General features: G+C 41.9%; 1 protein-coding gene across 1 annotated transcript in view; it reads right to left on the bottom strand.

The window, feature by feature from the left end:
* ITPR1 (inositol 1,4,5-trisphosphate receptor type 1) overlaps nucleotides 1-15,270 on the bottom strand; it is a 471,939-nt gene that overhangs the window by 29,606 nt on the left and 427,063 nt on the right. The window contains exons 55-58 of the mRNA XM_042782721.1: nucleotides 13,762-13,854; nucleotides 12,585-12,724; nucleotides 11,636-11,801; nucleotides 8,041-8,201 (exon numbers count right to left, since the gene is read on the bottom strand). Coding sequence (XP_042638655.1) covers nucleotides 8,041-8,201; nucleotides 11,636-11,801; nucleotides 12,585-12,724; nucleotides 13,762-13,854 — 560 coding nt within the window. The remainder of the gene's footprint in view (nucleotides 1-8,040; nucleotides 8,202-11,635; nucleotides 11,802-12,584; nucleotides 12,725-13,761; nucleotides 13,855-15,270) is intronic.

The following is a 15,270-nucleotide window of genomic DNA, read 5'->3' as shown; positions in this document are numbered from 1 at the left end:
CATCTTTAAATGGCAGAAGTGCCACCTACTAGGCTGCTATGAAGAGTAAATGAGAAGATGCATGTAAAACATTTATTTCAGTATGGACTAATCAGACATCACGTAGAATTACAATTATCAAATTTGCCCTTGCCATGGCAGAGTACAACACAGCCCATACTGCCACTCCTCAAACAGCAGCCTTGCTAGCCCAGACACACAGGCTATCTTGAGTGGGTAGGTTCTCCCCAGTTATTTTAGCATTCAGTTTAGTAACCAATTAACATACTATCCTGGAGAAGAGAAGTAGTCAGACTAGCCCAGGCTATCAGGACATTTTGAAATATGGATGAATAGTATTCTACCTGATCACCCCGTCTTTGAAGGCAACTGACTCAAAATATAAGACTTATACTAACAAGGTAGAATTCTAATCTACAGAAGTGAAATCTATTTTTAATTAGCAAATAGAGGCCTTTTATTTAAGTAATAGTTTGGTTGTTTTTACTAGTCTTCCTTCTTAATGCCTCTTGAGTTTCTAAACTCAACTTTTAAGAACAATTTAGTCTGCTTATCAAATTGAAACGAGCTCTCTGGTGGCACAGTGCCTAAGGCATCTGACTGCTAACCAGAAGGTTGGTGGTTCAAAACCACCAGCCATTCCAAGGAAGGAAGATGGGGCAATTTACTTCTGTAAAGATTTACTGCCTTAGAAACCCAATGGGGGTTGCTGTAAGTTGGAATGGACTCAATTGCATTTTTTTTTCCTGGTTTCTAATTGAGGACTGGTTTTTCTCCTGAGCTGGACTGTAGTAGAAAATTGGGCTGCTGAGCCTTCGCTAGGAATCATGTATGTGACATCTTTTATCTGCAACATGCCTATTGTGGAGTATTTAAATTCCATGAGGCAAAGATACTCATAACTAATTTAGCACTTAATCAGGTAAAACTCATCCTATAGCATGGTGCACCAAATCATTATCTACAGATTTATAAATTCTCATTTGTACTGCTGGGGAAAAGACAAATTGTTCTAATATTATTCCAGAAAGGGTGTATGGCACATAAATTATTGTGAAAATATAAATATAGTTCCCAATGTTGCTTATTATAAAGCCCATCACCAAAACCCTACAATAGCTCCAAAATTGGAATTCCTGATAGTTGGAGTTAAATACTCAACTACCAGCTGAAAGGCGGGCAGTTTGAACACACTCAAAGGCATCTCAAAAGAGAGGCCTGGAGATCTGCTTCTGAAAGGTCACAGCCTTGAAAACCCTAAGGAGCAGTTCTACTCTGCACACACAGGGTCGCCATGAGTCAATCAACTTGGTGGCAACTAACAACAACAACATAGGAAACTTAGGGGTTTTCTTGCTTTGAATTCCCAGGGGCTATGGGAAGTCATTCTGTAGTCACATTTCTCTGAAAGGACAACCCTATCTGGGGCCCAAGTCAACAAATAAGAACCTGCGTCTGCAGTACAAAATGGTGTGGTACGTTATAACAGAGAAGGCTTGATCTCCACTGTAGGGCCTCCATGGCAGAATTTTTGCCTTTTGTGCAGGCAGTCTGGGTTCAATTCCTTGCCAATGCACCTCACGCACAATAATTACCACTCATCTGTCAGTGGAGGCTTGCATGCTGCTGTGATGCTGAAGAGTTCAGCGGAGCTTTCACACTAAGACAGACTAGGAAGAAAGACGTGGCGATTTATTTCCGAAAATCACTGAATAAAAACCCTATTATCACAACGGTGTGATCCACAACCTATCATAGGAATGGTACAGGACTCGGCAGCCTTTCATTCCATTGCATGGAGTCACCACGAATTGGGGGCCAACTGGACGGCAGCTAACAACAAAAACAGCCATGCTAGTCACACTGCTACATTCAATCAGGTATTTGGATTCAGGGACAAATCTACCAGCAAATCAAGCATAACATAAGGTTTGTTTTTAATGCATGGAACCGAGAGGCCACTACCCAAATCAACTAAGCCCTAATTCTAAGCAGTGAAAGTTGAGAGGAAGAGACCTATAAACACATGGATAGAAGTCAAAAATACCTCTGGCTGATCCAACCAAGCAAAAGAATGCTTATGTCAACCTTGTGCTGCTTTCAAATTTAAGGAAATTTAAGGATTGAAAATTTAAGAGAGAAAGCAATAGGAATTTTCCATGGGAGGAAGTTCCTGGAGTCAAGATGTCCATTCTGATCTTCTTAGCAACTAGCATGCCAACAGCCAAGACTTCTTATACAGTCTTGGAAACAGAAAACCATGCTTCCTGTCAGCTCTTCTGGTGGAGTGGCAGTTCTTTTTGCATCCTGGTGATGTCTGTTCATTCAGTTGTTCTGCTGTCCACTCATTCATCTCTGTCTACTCACTCCATTAGTGGCTGCTGATCACTCTCCAGGTTCTGTTCACACACTTAGGTCACTTCCACCATCTAGCAAACAGGTGAGCTAGTGGATCTGACACTTCCCTGAGCTATCACTCAGTGCACAAACATCTGGTTCCTTAGCAATGTGACATTCAGAGTTAAGAGTTCTTAGAGTTTTAACCACAATTTACAGAGTGTCTATTTCTGTCATGGGATTTTCCCAAGGTTACACAATGGCTAGGAGTCCTTGGGTGGTGCAAATGGTTAAGCACTTGAATACTAGAAGAAAGGTTAATGGTTTGAACTCATCCAGAGGTGCTTTGAAACACTAGTCTAATGATCTGCTCCCAAAAGGTCACAGACTTGAAAGCTCTAAGGAGCAGTTCTGTTCTGCACACATGGGGTTGCCACAGGTCAACAAAGACTAGATGGCAATTAACAACAATGCATCGTGGCTAGGAGGTAGCAATGCACCTCCTGTGCAGTCACCGCCCATCTATCAGTGGGGGCTTGTGTGTTGCTGTGATACTAGAGCTTCCAGACTAAGCAGACTAGGAAGAAAGCCTTGGTGAGCTACTTCGAAAATATCAGCCAATGAAAACCTGTGGATCACAATGGTCCAACCGGAGCTTTCAGTCATGGGGATGGCACAGGACCAGGCAGCATTTCATTCTGTTGTGCACAGGGTCACCGTCACCATGAATGGGGTACCAACTTCATAGCAACTAACAATAACAACAGGAGGTTGCAAAGCTGCAACTCAAACCTTGGAATCTTCTGCCTCCAGATATAAATTTTGGGTAGCAACAACTTCATGGTAAGCATCAGCCTGACCATGGCTTTACCAGGGATATTCTCACCTCCAATGACGGGATAAAGAGGATGGCCAGAAGGTGAACAAACAGAATATACAAACTTTTATTGTGTTTAAATTAAGATTATTTTGTGGCTGCTAAATTTCTCAACAGTGAGACAGAGCTTTTTCAAATGCTCCCCCTTTCCCTCTAGAGATGGCAAGATACTCAGTATGATTCCATTTTTAGAAAGAAAAGGTCCTGGCACCTAGACTGTAGACCAGTTCTAGAAGGGAGCTAGGAAAGGCAGTGTGTCTGACCCAGCGGGGCTCTCGTGTTTTCTTCCTAGCTAGGTTTTCAAAAGTTTCAAAGATGCCACTGAAAGTAGGAAATCTGCCTTTTAGAAGATGGATCCAGACAGAGATGGCAAACATTCAGCACTGCCCCCGCCCCCTTGCTCAAGGCCAGTCAACTGTCATTCTCTAACAGTCAGCTGGGGCTCCTGAAAGCCCTTCTTGGTGCAGTGCCAGGTAGATCTCACTCATCTTTTGTTGGTTTTTAGAGATAAGATCCTTTTCGTCACCTCCGATGCTGCCCTATCTCCAAAGAGTGGTTGTGTTTAGGGCACCAGCACCAGGGTGATATAAACGGTTAAGTGCTCAGCTGCTAACTGAAAGGTTGGAGCTTCAAGTCCTCCCAGAGGTGCCTTGCAAGAAAGGCCTGGTTATCTACCTCTGAAAAACCAACCACTGAAAACCCTACAAAGCACAGTTCTACTCTTATACACATGGGGTTGTCATGAGTTGGGGTCAATTTGATAGCAACTATAAGTTGGCTTATCAAAGAGATCACCTTACTTTTCCTCTCAGCAGTGATGGTAGGATGCCCAGCTCCTCAGGAGCAAACCTTGAGGGAGGGGCACCTCATCTCTCTGCCATGGCTGCTCCACAGTATATGACTAAGTTGAATCCATGATGTAGGCATGGAGCCTCTACCACCATACCTCTAGGTTCCCATGGAATTCCAGCCCCTCATAAGTGATTTTGGTTGAGCAGCTCCTGACCTGCCACAGCTAATGCTCTGTTAGGAGTGCCCAGCAGGAATTCATGTGGCTTGAAGACACATGTAGCTTGAGAAAGACACCACTGAAAAGACACTGACTTTCAGCTAGTGGATCTAATATTTCCCTGAGCCATCACTTAGTGCACAAACATTTGGTTTCTTAGCAATGTGACATTCAGAGTTAAGAGTTCTTTGATGCTACTGATTTTTAGGATTTTTGACAAGAAGTCTTATTCAATCAAAGAATGATGTGAACAGGGAAAAGGCATACTGGGTGCTAGGCTTTTCAAAGCATCGCCAGTGCAGTGGGCTTAGACCAAATTGGTTGGCAGGTGGCTTCAGGGACGGTGTCTGACTCTTAATCCTCAGCAGGTGACTGCTCACAAGACTCCTTTAAGTCTTCATTATTGAGGCAGAAACCCAAAAGAGCATAAAATAAGGTGATTAACAGAAAACTTCAAAAGTTGCCATTGAAAGACTTAAAAGATATGACACATTCAAACACCTTAGAGGGAAGAAAACAAAGTTTAAGGGACAAAAGGCATTTATGACAAGGGTGAAAACGGTAAGTCATCTTTTCTACATACTAAAACATTTAATGCAAATGAGAGTCCTTATAGTATATGGGGACAAGTTTGTTTCAGCATAGATGAAGATAAAATATGGTCTAATCTGGCAGTATCAACAATTGGAGGAAAAGAAAGGATTTGAGGACTCCCAAAGCATAAATAAAGAGCCCTGGTAGTGCATTGTTTAAGTGCTTGGCTGTTAACTAAATGGTTGGCAGTTTGAATCCACCAGCTCCTGCATGGGAGAAAGATGTGGCAGCCTGCTTCCAGAAAGATTACAGCCTTGCAAACCCTATGGGGCAGTTCTACTCTGTCCTATAGACTTGCTATGAGTCAGAATTGACTTGACGGCAATGGGTTTTTAAGGGATAATTAAACTAAACCAGCGGTTGTCCAGTCAACTCTGACTCACAGCGACTCTATGTGTGTCAGAATAGAACTGTGCTCCATAGGGTTTTGAATGGCTGACTTTTTAGAAGATGATCACCAGGCCTCTCTTCTGAGGTCCCTCTGGGTGGAGTCAAATTTCCAACCTTTTAGTTAGCAGCTGAGTGCATTAAATATTTGCATCATCCAGGGGCTTGATGGTTCACTGGTAGAATTCCTGCCTTCCATGTGGGAGATCTGGGTTCAATGCCCAGCTAATGCACTTCAGGTATCAGTGGAGGCTTGTGTGTTGCTATGATGCTGAATAGGTTTCAGTTGAGCTTCTAGAGTAAGATGGACTAGAAAGCAGGGCCTGGTGATCCACTTCCAAAAATCAGCCAATGAAAACCCTAAGATGACAGTGGTCTGATCCATAGCTGATCATGGGGATGACGCAGGACTGGGTGGCAATTTGTTCCATTGTGCATGGTGTCTCTGTGACTCAGGGGCCAACTTGACAGCAGCTAACCACAGTAAGGGATAGTTACAATTTCTCTGAGATTTCAGTTAATGTTTCCTGATGCTGGAAACCTATCGTAGTGAAAATCTGTACTGGCTACCACTGGAATTCATAATTGTCATAAGAACAGGATCCTGTTCTCACCTTGCCTAGTACTATTAGCATTTTCCTGTTTCCTACCAACACCATGATTATGGAGAGCAACTTCTAGAGTCAGTCTAACACATGTTTGAATCTTGACTTAGCTTCTTATCAGCTCCTACTAAGGAAGTTTCTTAACAACAGTGTCATCACCTTCATTCTAGAACTTGTGTTTCTTCCCCCCTCTCTAGGTTAATTTCCACCCCCCATTCTCTCTGTTAGTCTATGACTCTTATCTTTTTCAAAACCCTACCAAAAAGTCATCTCTGCTGTGAGGTCTCATTCATTTATCCCCATCCCCAAAGATCTCTCTTACTGGTTCCCCATTTAGGGATAGATAGCTGCCATCAAGTCACTTCTGACACATGACAGTCCCCATGTACAATATAGTAAACACTGCTTAGTCCTGCATCATCCTTACCATGGCGGGAATATTTACGTCCATCACTATGGCTACAAGGGGCCAGTCCAACTCACTGAAGGTCTCCCCCACCTTCACTGATCCTCTACTTCACCAAAAAGGATGTCCTCCTCCAGCACTTGATCCCTTCTGATGACATGTCCAAAGGAAGCAAGGTGGACTGTGTTTCATTGTGGTCCGTAAGGTTTTCACTGGCTAATTTTCAGAAGTAGATTGTAGGGCCTTTCTGTTTAAGTCTGGAAGCTCCACTAAAACCTGCCCACCACAAATGACCCGATTGGTATTTGAAATACCAGTGGCATAGCTTCCAGCATCACAGCAACAGACAGGTTACCATAGAACAAAACACTGGCATACGTGTGGTAGTGCTTTCCAGCTTAGGGTAATTTTAATGACCAAATACAATCATAGATGTAAATAACTTTACAAACTGTAGAGGGCTAACTTCATATAAAGAATTGAAATGATTTCTCCTTAGCACTCAGACACCCAATATGGATGATGATATCCTATATCAGTCTATGTTTTGTCCCTTCTGCTAGACTCTTATTAACAGTGTGATTCACAGGCCAATAGCACAGGTCTCTGGAAGCTTGTGAGAAATGCAGAATCTCAAGTTCCGCCTAATTGCTGAATCAGAATCTGCATTAAAGATCTCCAGATGACTCCTACCAACATTAAAATTTGAGAAGCACAGCATTAGACTTAAAGACCTCAAGGGAATAGGCAGTACAGGATCTCTGGAAAGTTCTCTAGAACCAAGGAGAAGCTTATGAGCCTGTGTAATATGGGTATTCAAGAAATACTACCACGTGGCGACTGGCCTGCCAGCAATAAAACTGCCAGCCTGCCCGAATCTAGGCTATGGCTTTATCCGACACTCATATGAGTAAACCTGACTTGGAGTTTCCTTCCAGAAAGTTGTAAAACCACATCTGCATAAAATACACCAAAGGGCTGGTCTGGGAGAGCTCATTACTGGGCAGACTGCTCGAGTCCTTGGAAACTGAAGGAGAGTCAGTGAATTGTGTCGTCTTTCTGGATCCAGAATGGTCTCCCTCTCCTCAGAGTAAGCGAATGTAAATCACAAAAACTCCCCAGATTTCACAGTTCATGCTTCCTCACTTCACCGTATACCCCTGCACATTTTAATGTCGTTCAGGAGCCACAGGTATGAAAGAGCAGCTGGCACTGGGACTCCCACAGCTGACACTTGGTGCCTCTACCAAGCCCTGCTTGAGAAGAGCTCTCTGAAACCTGCAGCAGCTTCCCTGCTTCCCTAGCTGTGGCAGTCCATGCTTCCCACACACAAGCAGATTAATTTGGGACTCAGGTTTCTCCATTGTAAGATCCCTTCCTAATGATTAGCAAAGTGTCTTCTAGAAAGGCTAGGTCAAAGCCAAACAAACAAATTCATGCTGAACTACACGCAGTGATTTTTAAAAAACGGCATCTCTTAGAAACCAAGTCTTACTTAAGGAGAAAAAAGTACCCACTATCGAGGAGAGAGGCAGATTACTTTAGAGATGAAAAGCTGCGCTACAGAGTCAGAGCTAGATTCAAACTCCAGTCCCAGTTAGGCAACCTTGTGCTAATCTCACTGAGCCCCAAAGTTTCCATCTTTAAAATAAGAATGATACCCATCTACATAGTGGTTGTGAAAATCATTCAGAGAACATATAAAGCTCAGAGAAGACAGTGAGTCCAAGATAAGGGCTCTGACCTTGTTTTACTGCTGGACAACTCATTCACAAGCCATGCAGCCCCTAAGCCTGGCTTGCCTTGAAAAGGCCTCCCCACTCACCTTGATCATTTCTGCCACATAACTCTCAGGGCCTGTATATTCTGTGGAGTCCTTCACTTTCACTAGAACGATGAAGCAAAGATAGTGCCACATATTGTGTTCTTCCTTGATGTGCTCTTCAAAGGTGACTGTCTTGTTGTCAAACTTGTCTCTCTCCAAACCTACAAAGAGACAGAAAGTCCCCAGTCCCAATTAAGTAGCCATGGTAAAGAAAAATGTACAACAGGACAGTCAAAACAGAGAAAGCTGTTATTTCAGCCCTGTCTAAATAGTGGGATTTTGCTGGCCTTAGAAATGTATTTCCTTTTATATGATGGTAGGAAAACACAGGCTGTGAGTCAATTGACATAGGTTTGAGACTCACTTCTGACACTGACCAATTGTTATTTAATCTCTCTGTTCCAGAACTGCCTTGTCAGTGAATGGGAAGACTACCATCTGTGTTATAGGGGTGATGAGGGGTTAACATGGGGATCTACATGAAGCCCTCATTTACAGTGGGCACCCTGTGAATGCAAGTTTCCTTCTCCCATGTAAATGTCAACATGTAGACATGATAGAAGGGTTTGTGAAGACAGAATAGGATTAAAAGAACTTTATAAGTATTGCACTCTAATTGGTAAGTTTATATTTTGCAGAGGTCTGAGTGCACAATTCTGCAGTAGTTTCTGAGTATTTCAGGACTGAGAAAATAAACACAGTGTGAGTAATGGGAGTCAAATTTCTTAATGTCAATGAAGGGAATTACAAATATGGAAGGGGAGGATATTAAAATGGAATTAGAAGTGTCAGTATGAATTTAAGTGTTTTCAAATGTTTATAAACATAGAAATAGAGATGTGTGTGTATATATATTTCCACATGCTTATATACATACATACATATATCCCCTAGATCTGTGCCCTAATAAGTCCCGGGAATAGTAGCACAACAATAGAATGAGCACACCTAGCTGCTAGATTGTGGCTTCTAAGTGCCATTTACTACTAACAAATATAGGGCTCTTTAGAGAAATGGCTGATTCAAGGAATGGGGTAGGGAAGGTAAACGGTGAGCCTATAACATCTTATTGTATCACAAAAGGAAGTACATATAAAGAATGATGGGGACATGACAAGAGAACACAAAAGCCATTTTGAAAGGGCTGTCACTGGTCAAAGCTGAGGCAATTTGAGCATCAGAAGAAATAATCATAAGGAGTTCAATTGTTATAAATATATCCAGACAAACATACATACATACATACATACATGGGAGAGAAGAAAAAGTTCTTTCTTCTAGTAGAAAGCCATTTAGCAAACATAGAAATAAGAAAAATCATCCTTTGGCAATGATCATAATAATAGATTCAGGCCAGAATCATCAATGAATGCTAAAATTAATGCGTGAAAGTTTGAGGAGTAACAAGATATTTATAAAATCTCAAAGTATCTTCACTGCAAAGAGAAAAAGAGTAAATAAACTTTACAGTGGGAAACTAGCAATCACAACCTTAATCAAGGTGATCAGTTATTGTCACTAGTTATAAGATAGATTGACATCCTGTGCCTCCTGATATCATGCACTCAGAAGAACACAACAACCTGTCTTTGCTGTGCTTGTAAAAAATGCATAACCTCAATCTTGCCATGAGGAGACATTAGACAAACTAAAATCAAGGGACAGTCTATAAATTAACTGACCTAAACTCTTCAAAAATGTCAAATGAATGCAAATGACCTGGGATTTTCATTTCTTATAAAGGAAATTATTGAGAAAAGGAGTGAGATTTGAATAATCTCTACAGATTAACACTGTATCAGTGTTAATCCCAGATTCAGATAACTGTATTATTGATGTATAAGAGAATCTTCTTGCTTTTAGGAAGGCTAGGCTACTAGGCTACTTACTGCCATGGAGTTGACCGACACATAGCAACCCCTCCTTGGGTTTCGGAGGCAGTATCTCTATGGAAGTAGATTGCCCCATCTTCCTTCCGAGGAGTGGCTGGTGAGTTTGAACCACCAGCCTTCTGGTTAGCAGTCAAATGCCTTAGGCACTATGCCACCAGAGCGCCTTTGCTTTTAGGAAACACATATTGAAATATTAGGATAAAGGGGTATCATGTCAGCCACTTATTCTCAAAATTTTCTGAGAAATAATGTGTGTGTGTGTGTTTAAAATAATAAAGCAAATGTGGTAAAATATTAATATTTGTGGAATATGCATTCTTACCACTTTTCTATAACTGAAAGTATGTTAAAATGAACAGCTTAAATAAGTTTTTAAGGGAAAAAAAGCAGTGACTTTAAGTTGTTAAATGAAAAATGCTTTTTTTTAGGGGTATATATACCAGTAGGCAGGAGCTCTGGTAGCATAGTGCCTAAGGCACTTGACTGCTAACCAGAAGGCTGGCGGTTCAAACCCACCAGCCGCTCCTTGGAAGGAAGGTTGGGCATTACTACCTCCATAGTGATACTACCTCAGACACCCAAGGAGGGGTTGCTATGAGTCGGGGCTGACTCGATGGCAAATAACAACAACAACATACCAGTAGGCAACGTATATACTAAAATAACTATATCATGAATAATCTTTAAATGACTACTCAGCTCCTAGATTCTTACATGATTAATATACATTTGCATGTATTTCCCTGTAGTTTCCTATACAGAAAATAATTGCTTTCGTAACCCATGCACCTTTTTCTCATGTAGCAGTTTGCTATTAATGGCTGAATGTCTGCTACTTGTCAGGTTCTATTTTAGTAGTATCATATAAATTATCTTTCTAAGTCACCACTTAGAGAATACAAGATAGTACTGTACCCATTTTACAGATGAGGAAAAAGGTTAAGAGAAGCTAAGTGAATGAATCAAGCTTACATGGCTAGTAAGTGGTGCCAGCTTAAACAGAACCCAGGTCTGACTCCCAATCCACACTCTGAACTCTATGCCATATACTCTACAAAGAATATTTTTTACTTAAAGCTTGATTCTGTCTGCAGTGAAGCCATCCCAAGGTGGAGTTATGAGACTGTTTTTCTGCTGGGTAACTTCCCCATGGGCAGTTTATTTTAATGGGACCCAAGGAAGATCGGAAGAGCTCTGGCAGTGTAGTGCCTAAAGCATTTGACTGCTAACCAGAAGCCTGGCAGTTCAAACCCACCAGCCACTCCTCGGAAGGAAGGTTGGGCAATCTACTTCTGTAGTGATACCACTTCAGAAACCCAAAGAGGGGTCGCTATGAGTCGGGTCCGACTTGATGGCACGTAACAACAACAACAAGAAGGAAGATCAGGGAGCACAATGACAAGAAGACCCTGAAATGCATTCATTTTAAATAATGTGTGATCATAATCTGCTCTCCAAAACTTCATGCCTAAAAACAATCCAGCGACTGTTGCACAGAATCGAGCAGCTCCTAATACTTCCCAGCATAACAAAGGCAAAGTAGAGGCCTCCTCCACGCCGAGGAAAGCGATGTTGCAGAATGCAGCTAGCGCCTCCTCCCATAGAATAGCCAGGCAAATGCCCCATCACGGCACGTCCAGCTCACACTCTCCTCTGCTACGTGAGGCCTTTGCTTTCTTGCTGAAGTTGGCAGCAACACTCACCACAGATAAAGCATGTGGTCTTTAAGATTTCTTCCTTCTTCTGCTTCTCACTCCTCAAGTCTGCAAAGGTGTCAATGATGACCCCAAAAATCAGATTTAGGACGATAATGATGACCATGAAGAAGAACAAGAGGTCATAAATCACTCTAGCTGCAAAGAGGGGCTCCTGAAAAAGAGAAGTATCAGAATCACTCAGGTCACCTCATTACCCTTTGGTTAGTAGAGCTCAGTGGTAAAAATGCCCACTCAAGTCAGACACCTCAACACTTGTGTGAAACTCACACCTATGAGCAAGCTATTGGTCTGCTTCTATAGAACTTAAACTGAGTGTCAAACTTGAAAACCCACAACTGCATCACTTTTTGTAACTTGTTTCTAAGTTGTGAGTTCTCCAAGTGCTATGTGATGTGTATAGAAAGTCACTTCTTGGGATCTAACCAGTTGCTGTGGAGTTGATTCCCACTCATGATGACACCACGTGTGTCAGAGGAGAACTGGGCTCCACGGGGTTTTCACTGCCTGCTTTTTTATAAGCAGACTGACAGGACTTTCTTTTGAGGTACCTCTGGCTGGACTCGAACCCCCAATTTTTTGGTTAGCAGCCAAGCACATTAACCATTTCTACTACCCAGGGACTGTTTCCTGGGACCTAAGATGTTTGGAGATTATACACAGGTTGGCCAGACCTGAAGGAAACAATCACTTGACTATATTGAATGGAAAAATAAAGCAGTCCCTTTTCTCACAGCTGAGTTTGCTGCACGGCTTTAGCATGACAAATGCAGATGAAAGGAACCTTAAATATATCTAGTTTTGCACATCCACTCATTACTACTCCCAGCTCTTTCTTTGTTTCTTCAGTTTACACTTAATCCCACTGCTCTGTGCACTCACCACCCACCCCTCACCCACCCGCTCTTGCTCTTCCTTCCCCTCAGGATTCATTTACCTCTTTGGATGGCTTCCTGAGCACATCTCCTACTCCGCCCCCACTTCGCAGCCCGTGACTCAGTACAGTAACAATGCACATCAGCAGTGTCTCACATGTATGCTCCTTATCTTGTTCCAGTTCTTCCACAGGGATGAGCTCTATGCACACAGCAAGAAAAAACAGAGTTAAGACGTGAGGGAAAAGAGACACCATGATTTTGATATTACATTTCCTGAATGCCATCCCCGCAGCTTACAGGAACAAGAAAAAATAAAATTAAGCAATCAAGAGTCAAATGCTTCCTCTCAAAAGCTATCACTGTCTCTGGGCAATTTTGTTTTCTTCACCAAAACCAGTTGTTGTGGAATTGATTCTGACTCCTGCTGATCCCCCATATATGTGAGAGTAGAACTATGCTCCACAGAATTTTCAGTGACTGAGTTTTCAGAAGTAGATCACCAAACCTTTCTTCCATGGTGCCTTTGGTTGGACTTGAATTTTTCACTTAGCAGCTGAATACATCAATCGATTCCACTACTTAGGGACTCCCTATCTCCTGTATTCCATCCTTATTCCCAGCATTCAGCCTACTCTCTAGTAAATACTTATTTACCTGTCTACCTCCCCTACTACATTATTTTATCTTCATGTACAGGCAGTCTCCAGGGTTATGAATGTCCAGCTTACACACAACTCCTACTTAATGTTATATACATTGGCTCTTACTTTGAAAGGAGTGAACCAACCCCTGTTTGCAACAATTTCTTCATCACAGTCACCTTTATTTGCTGCACATGCAGCTTTTAAATTACTGAAAAGGCTTCAAGTCTTTTCTTGCACTGAAGTAAAGCTAAATATGAACTATATGCACCTGTTCTGACTTACCTACAAATTAAACTTTAAAACACCCTAAGAAACAGATCTCATCTGTATCCTGGGGACTACTTGTACAATACAGCCCCCAGCAAGCAGTGGGTACTCAGGGGATATTGGCTGATCAGTTATGCAGATATTTTCTTCACATGTAGTCCCTTTTTCCTCCACCTTCCTCTTTCCTCCCAGCCCTTCCTCTTTGCTCCTGGGCTTCACTTCTGAGTAGAGAAATGGCTTCCATCTACTTCCAACATCATCTGCATCATCTAGGCCTCTGGAGGAGTCTGACATTAATGTAAGGCTATGGGCTACCAGGTCCTACCTTCTCTGGGTGCAGGAGAGGAACAGTTCTCTCCAGACTCCACCCTGCACACATCCGAGTACAGGAACTCGCCTGCCAAACTCTCACTGGCATCTGGGAGAGAGACGGAAATTTTATGATGAATAATCTGGCAGCATATGGTTAAAATGTTTGAAGTCACCAATTCACGGCTGATTAAACAATTCTGTACATAAATAACACCCTACAATCCTGCATATAAATTCCAAGCAGAGATGTAATTTACACTTTCATTTGGTGATCGGGATGGGAAAAAAGCCAAAAATGTCAATTTCTGTAGACTTACTAGAAATATCGCACTTAAATAGCACCTCTCCAACTTTAAAGACAAACAGCTGAAACTCTTAAACAAATACTACTGAATGTACAGACTCCAGCAAGATTTATAGCAAGTCTGCATGGGAATCATCAGGTAGCATTAGTGGAAATCTGAGGTCTAAACTGGTTTAGGTCAGAACCCTAAAATGGTTGGAAGTCAATGCCATTTAGTATCAACTTGGAGGCTGGAGATATGTGCCAAGAATACAGCATTTGGAAGTGAGAAAACAAAGGCTGCCTGGCTCAATTAATAACAGCAACTCCCGTTTGTTCCTGGGGCTGGAGGTGTCTGGCTACCTGATGAAAAACCAGTAATATTTTACTAAGTAGTGCCAAATATTTCAATTGAGGGAAAAGAACACTTGAGTATCACTCAAAGATGTGATTTTTTTTTTTTCATTCTTACGAATGGAAAGCTCTTCTGTTGCCATATATAAAAAAAATAATAGAAGGTGACTGTAAAACTTGCACATAGTGAAAAACAAACAGGTAGATGCACTCCTTACAGCGATCAGTGGATCATGGGAGAACAGAAGGGCAGTGTTTGCATAGGGAGATAGCTCGGGGTGGGGGTAGGGGCAGGAGTACATGGGAGGGAAGGACACAGGGAAGAGGTAACTACAGGGAGGAAATGGGAAGAGAGCTGTTACACTGTGGGGAACTGCAGTCAATGTTATGAAACAAAATGTGTATGAACTGCTGTATGGAAAATGAATTTGCTCTGCAAATTTTCACCCAAATCACAATAAAAATTAAAAAACAAAATCAAACAAACTAACCCAGAGCTGGTCACTGCTGGTTTGGGAATATATTTCCACATATTTTAAAAGACATATAATAAAAGGCAATGAGTTTCTGTTTTAGGTGATAAGAAACTTTTGGAAATGCATAGTGGTAATGGTTACACAACATGCTGAGTGTAATTAATGTCAATTAATTAAGTGAATTATACACTTAAAAATGGTCACAATGGCAAATGTTTGCTGTATATATTTTACCATAATAAAATTATAAAAGAGACATGTTGTTATGTGCCATTGAGTTGGACCTGACTCATAGCGACCCCTCCTTGGGTTTCCAAGGTGGTATCACTATGGAAGCAGATTGCCCAACCTTCCTTTGGAGGAGCGGCTGGTAGGTTTGAACCACCAGCCTTCTGGTTAGCAGTCAAGC

Source organism: Orycteropus afer, unplaced genomic scaffold (genome assembly GCF_000298275.1).
Source record: "Orycteropus afer afer isolate SDZICR_OR568_19922 unplaced genomic scaffold, OryAfe1.0 scaffold00429, whole genome shotgun sequence".
Taxonomy (NCBI): domain Eukaryota; kingdom Metazoa; phylum Chordata; class Mammalia; order Tubulidentata; family Orycteropodidae; genus Orycteropus; species Orycteropus afer.
Note: the sequence above shows the minus strand (reverse complement) of the source record. Positions and strands in the feature narration are given on the sequence as shown.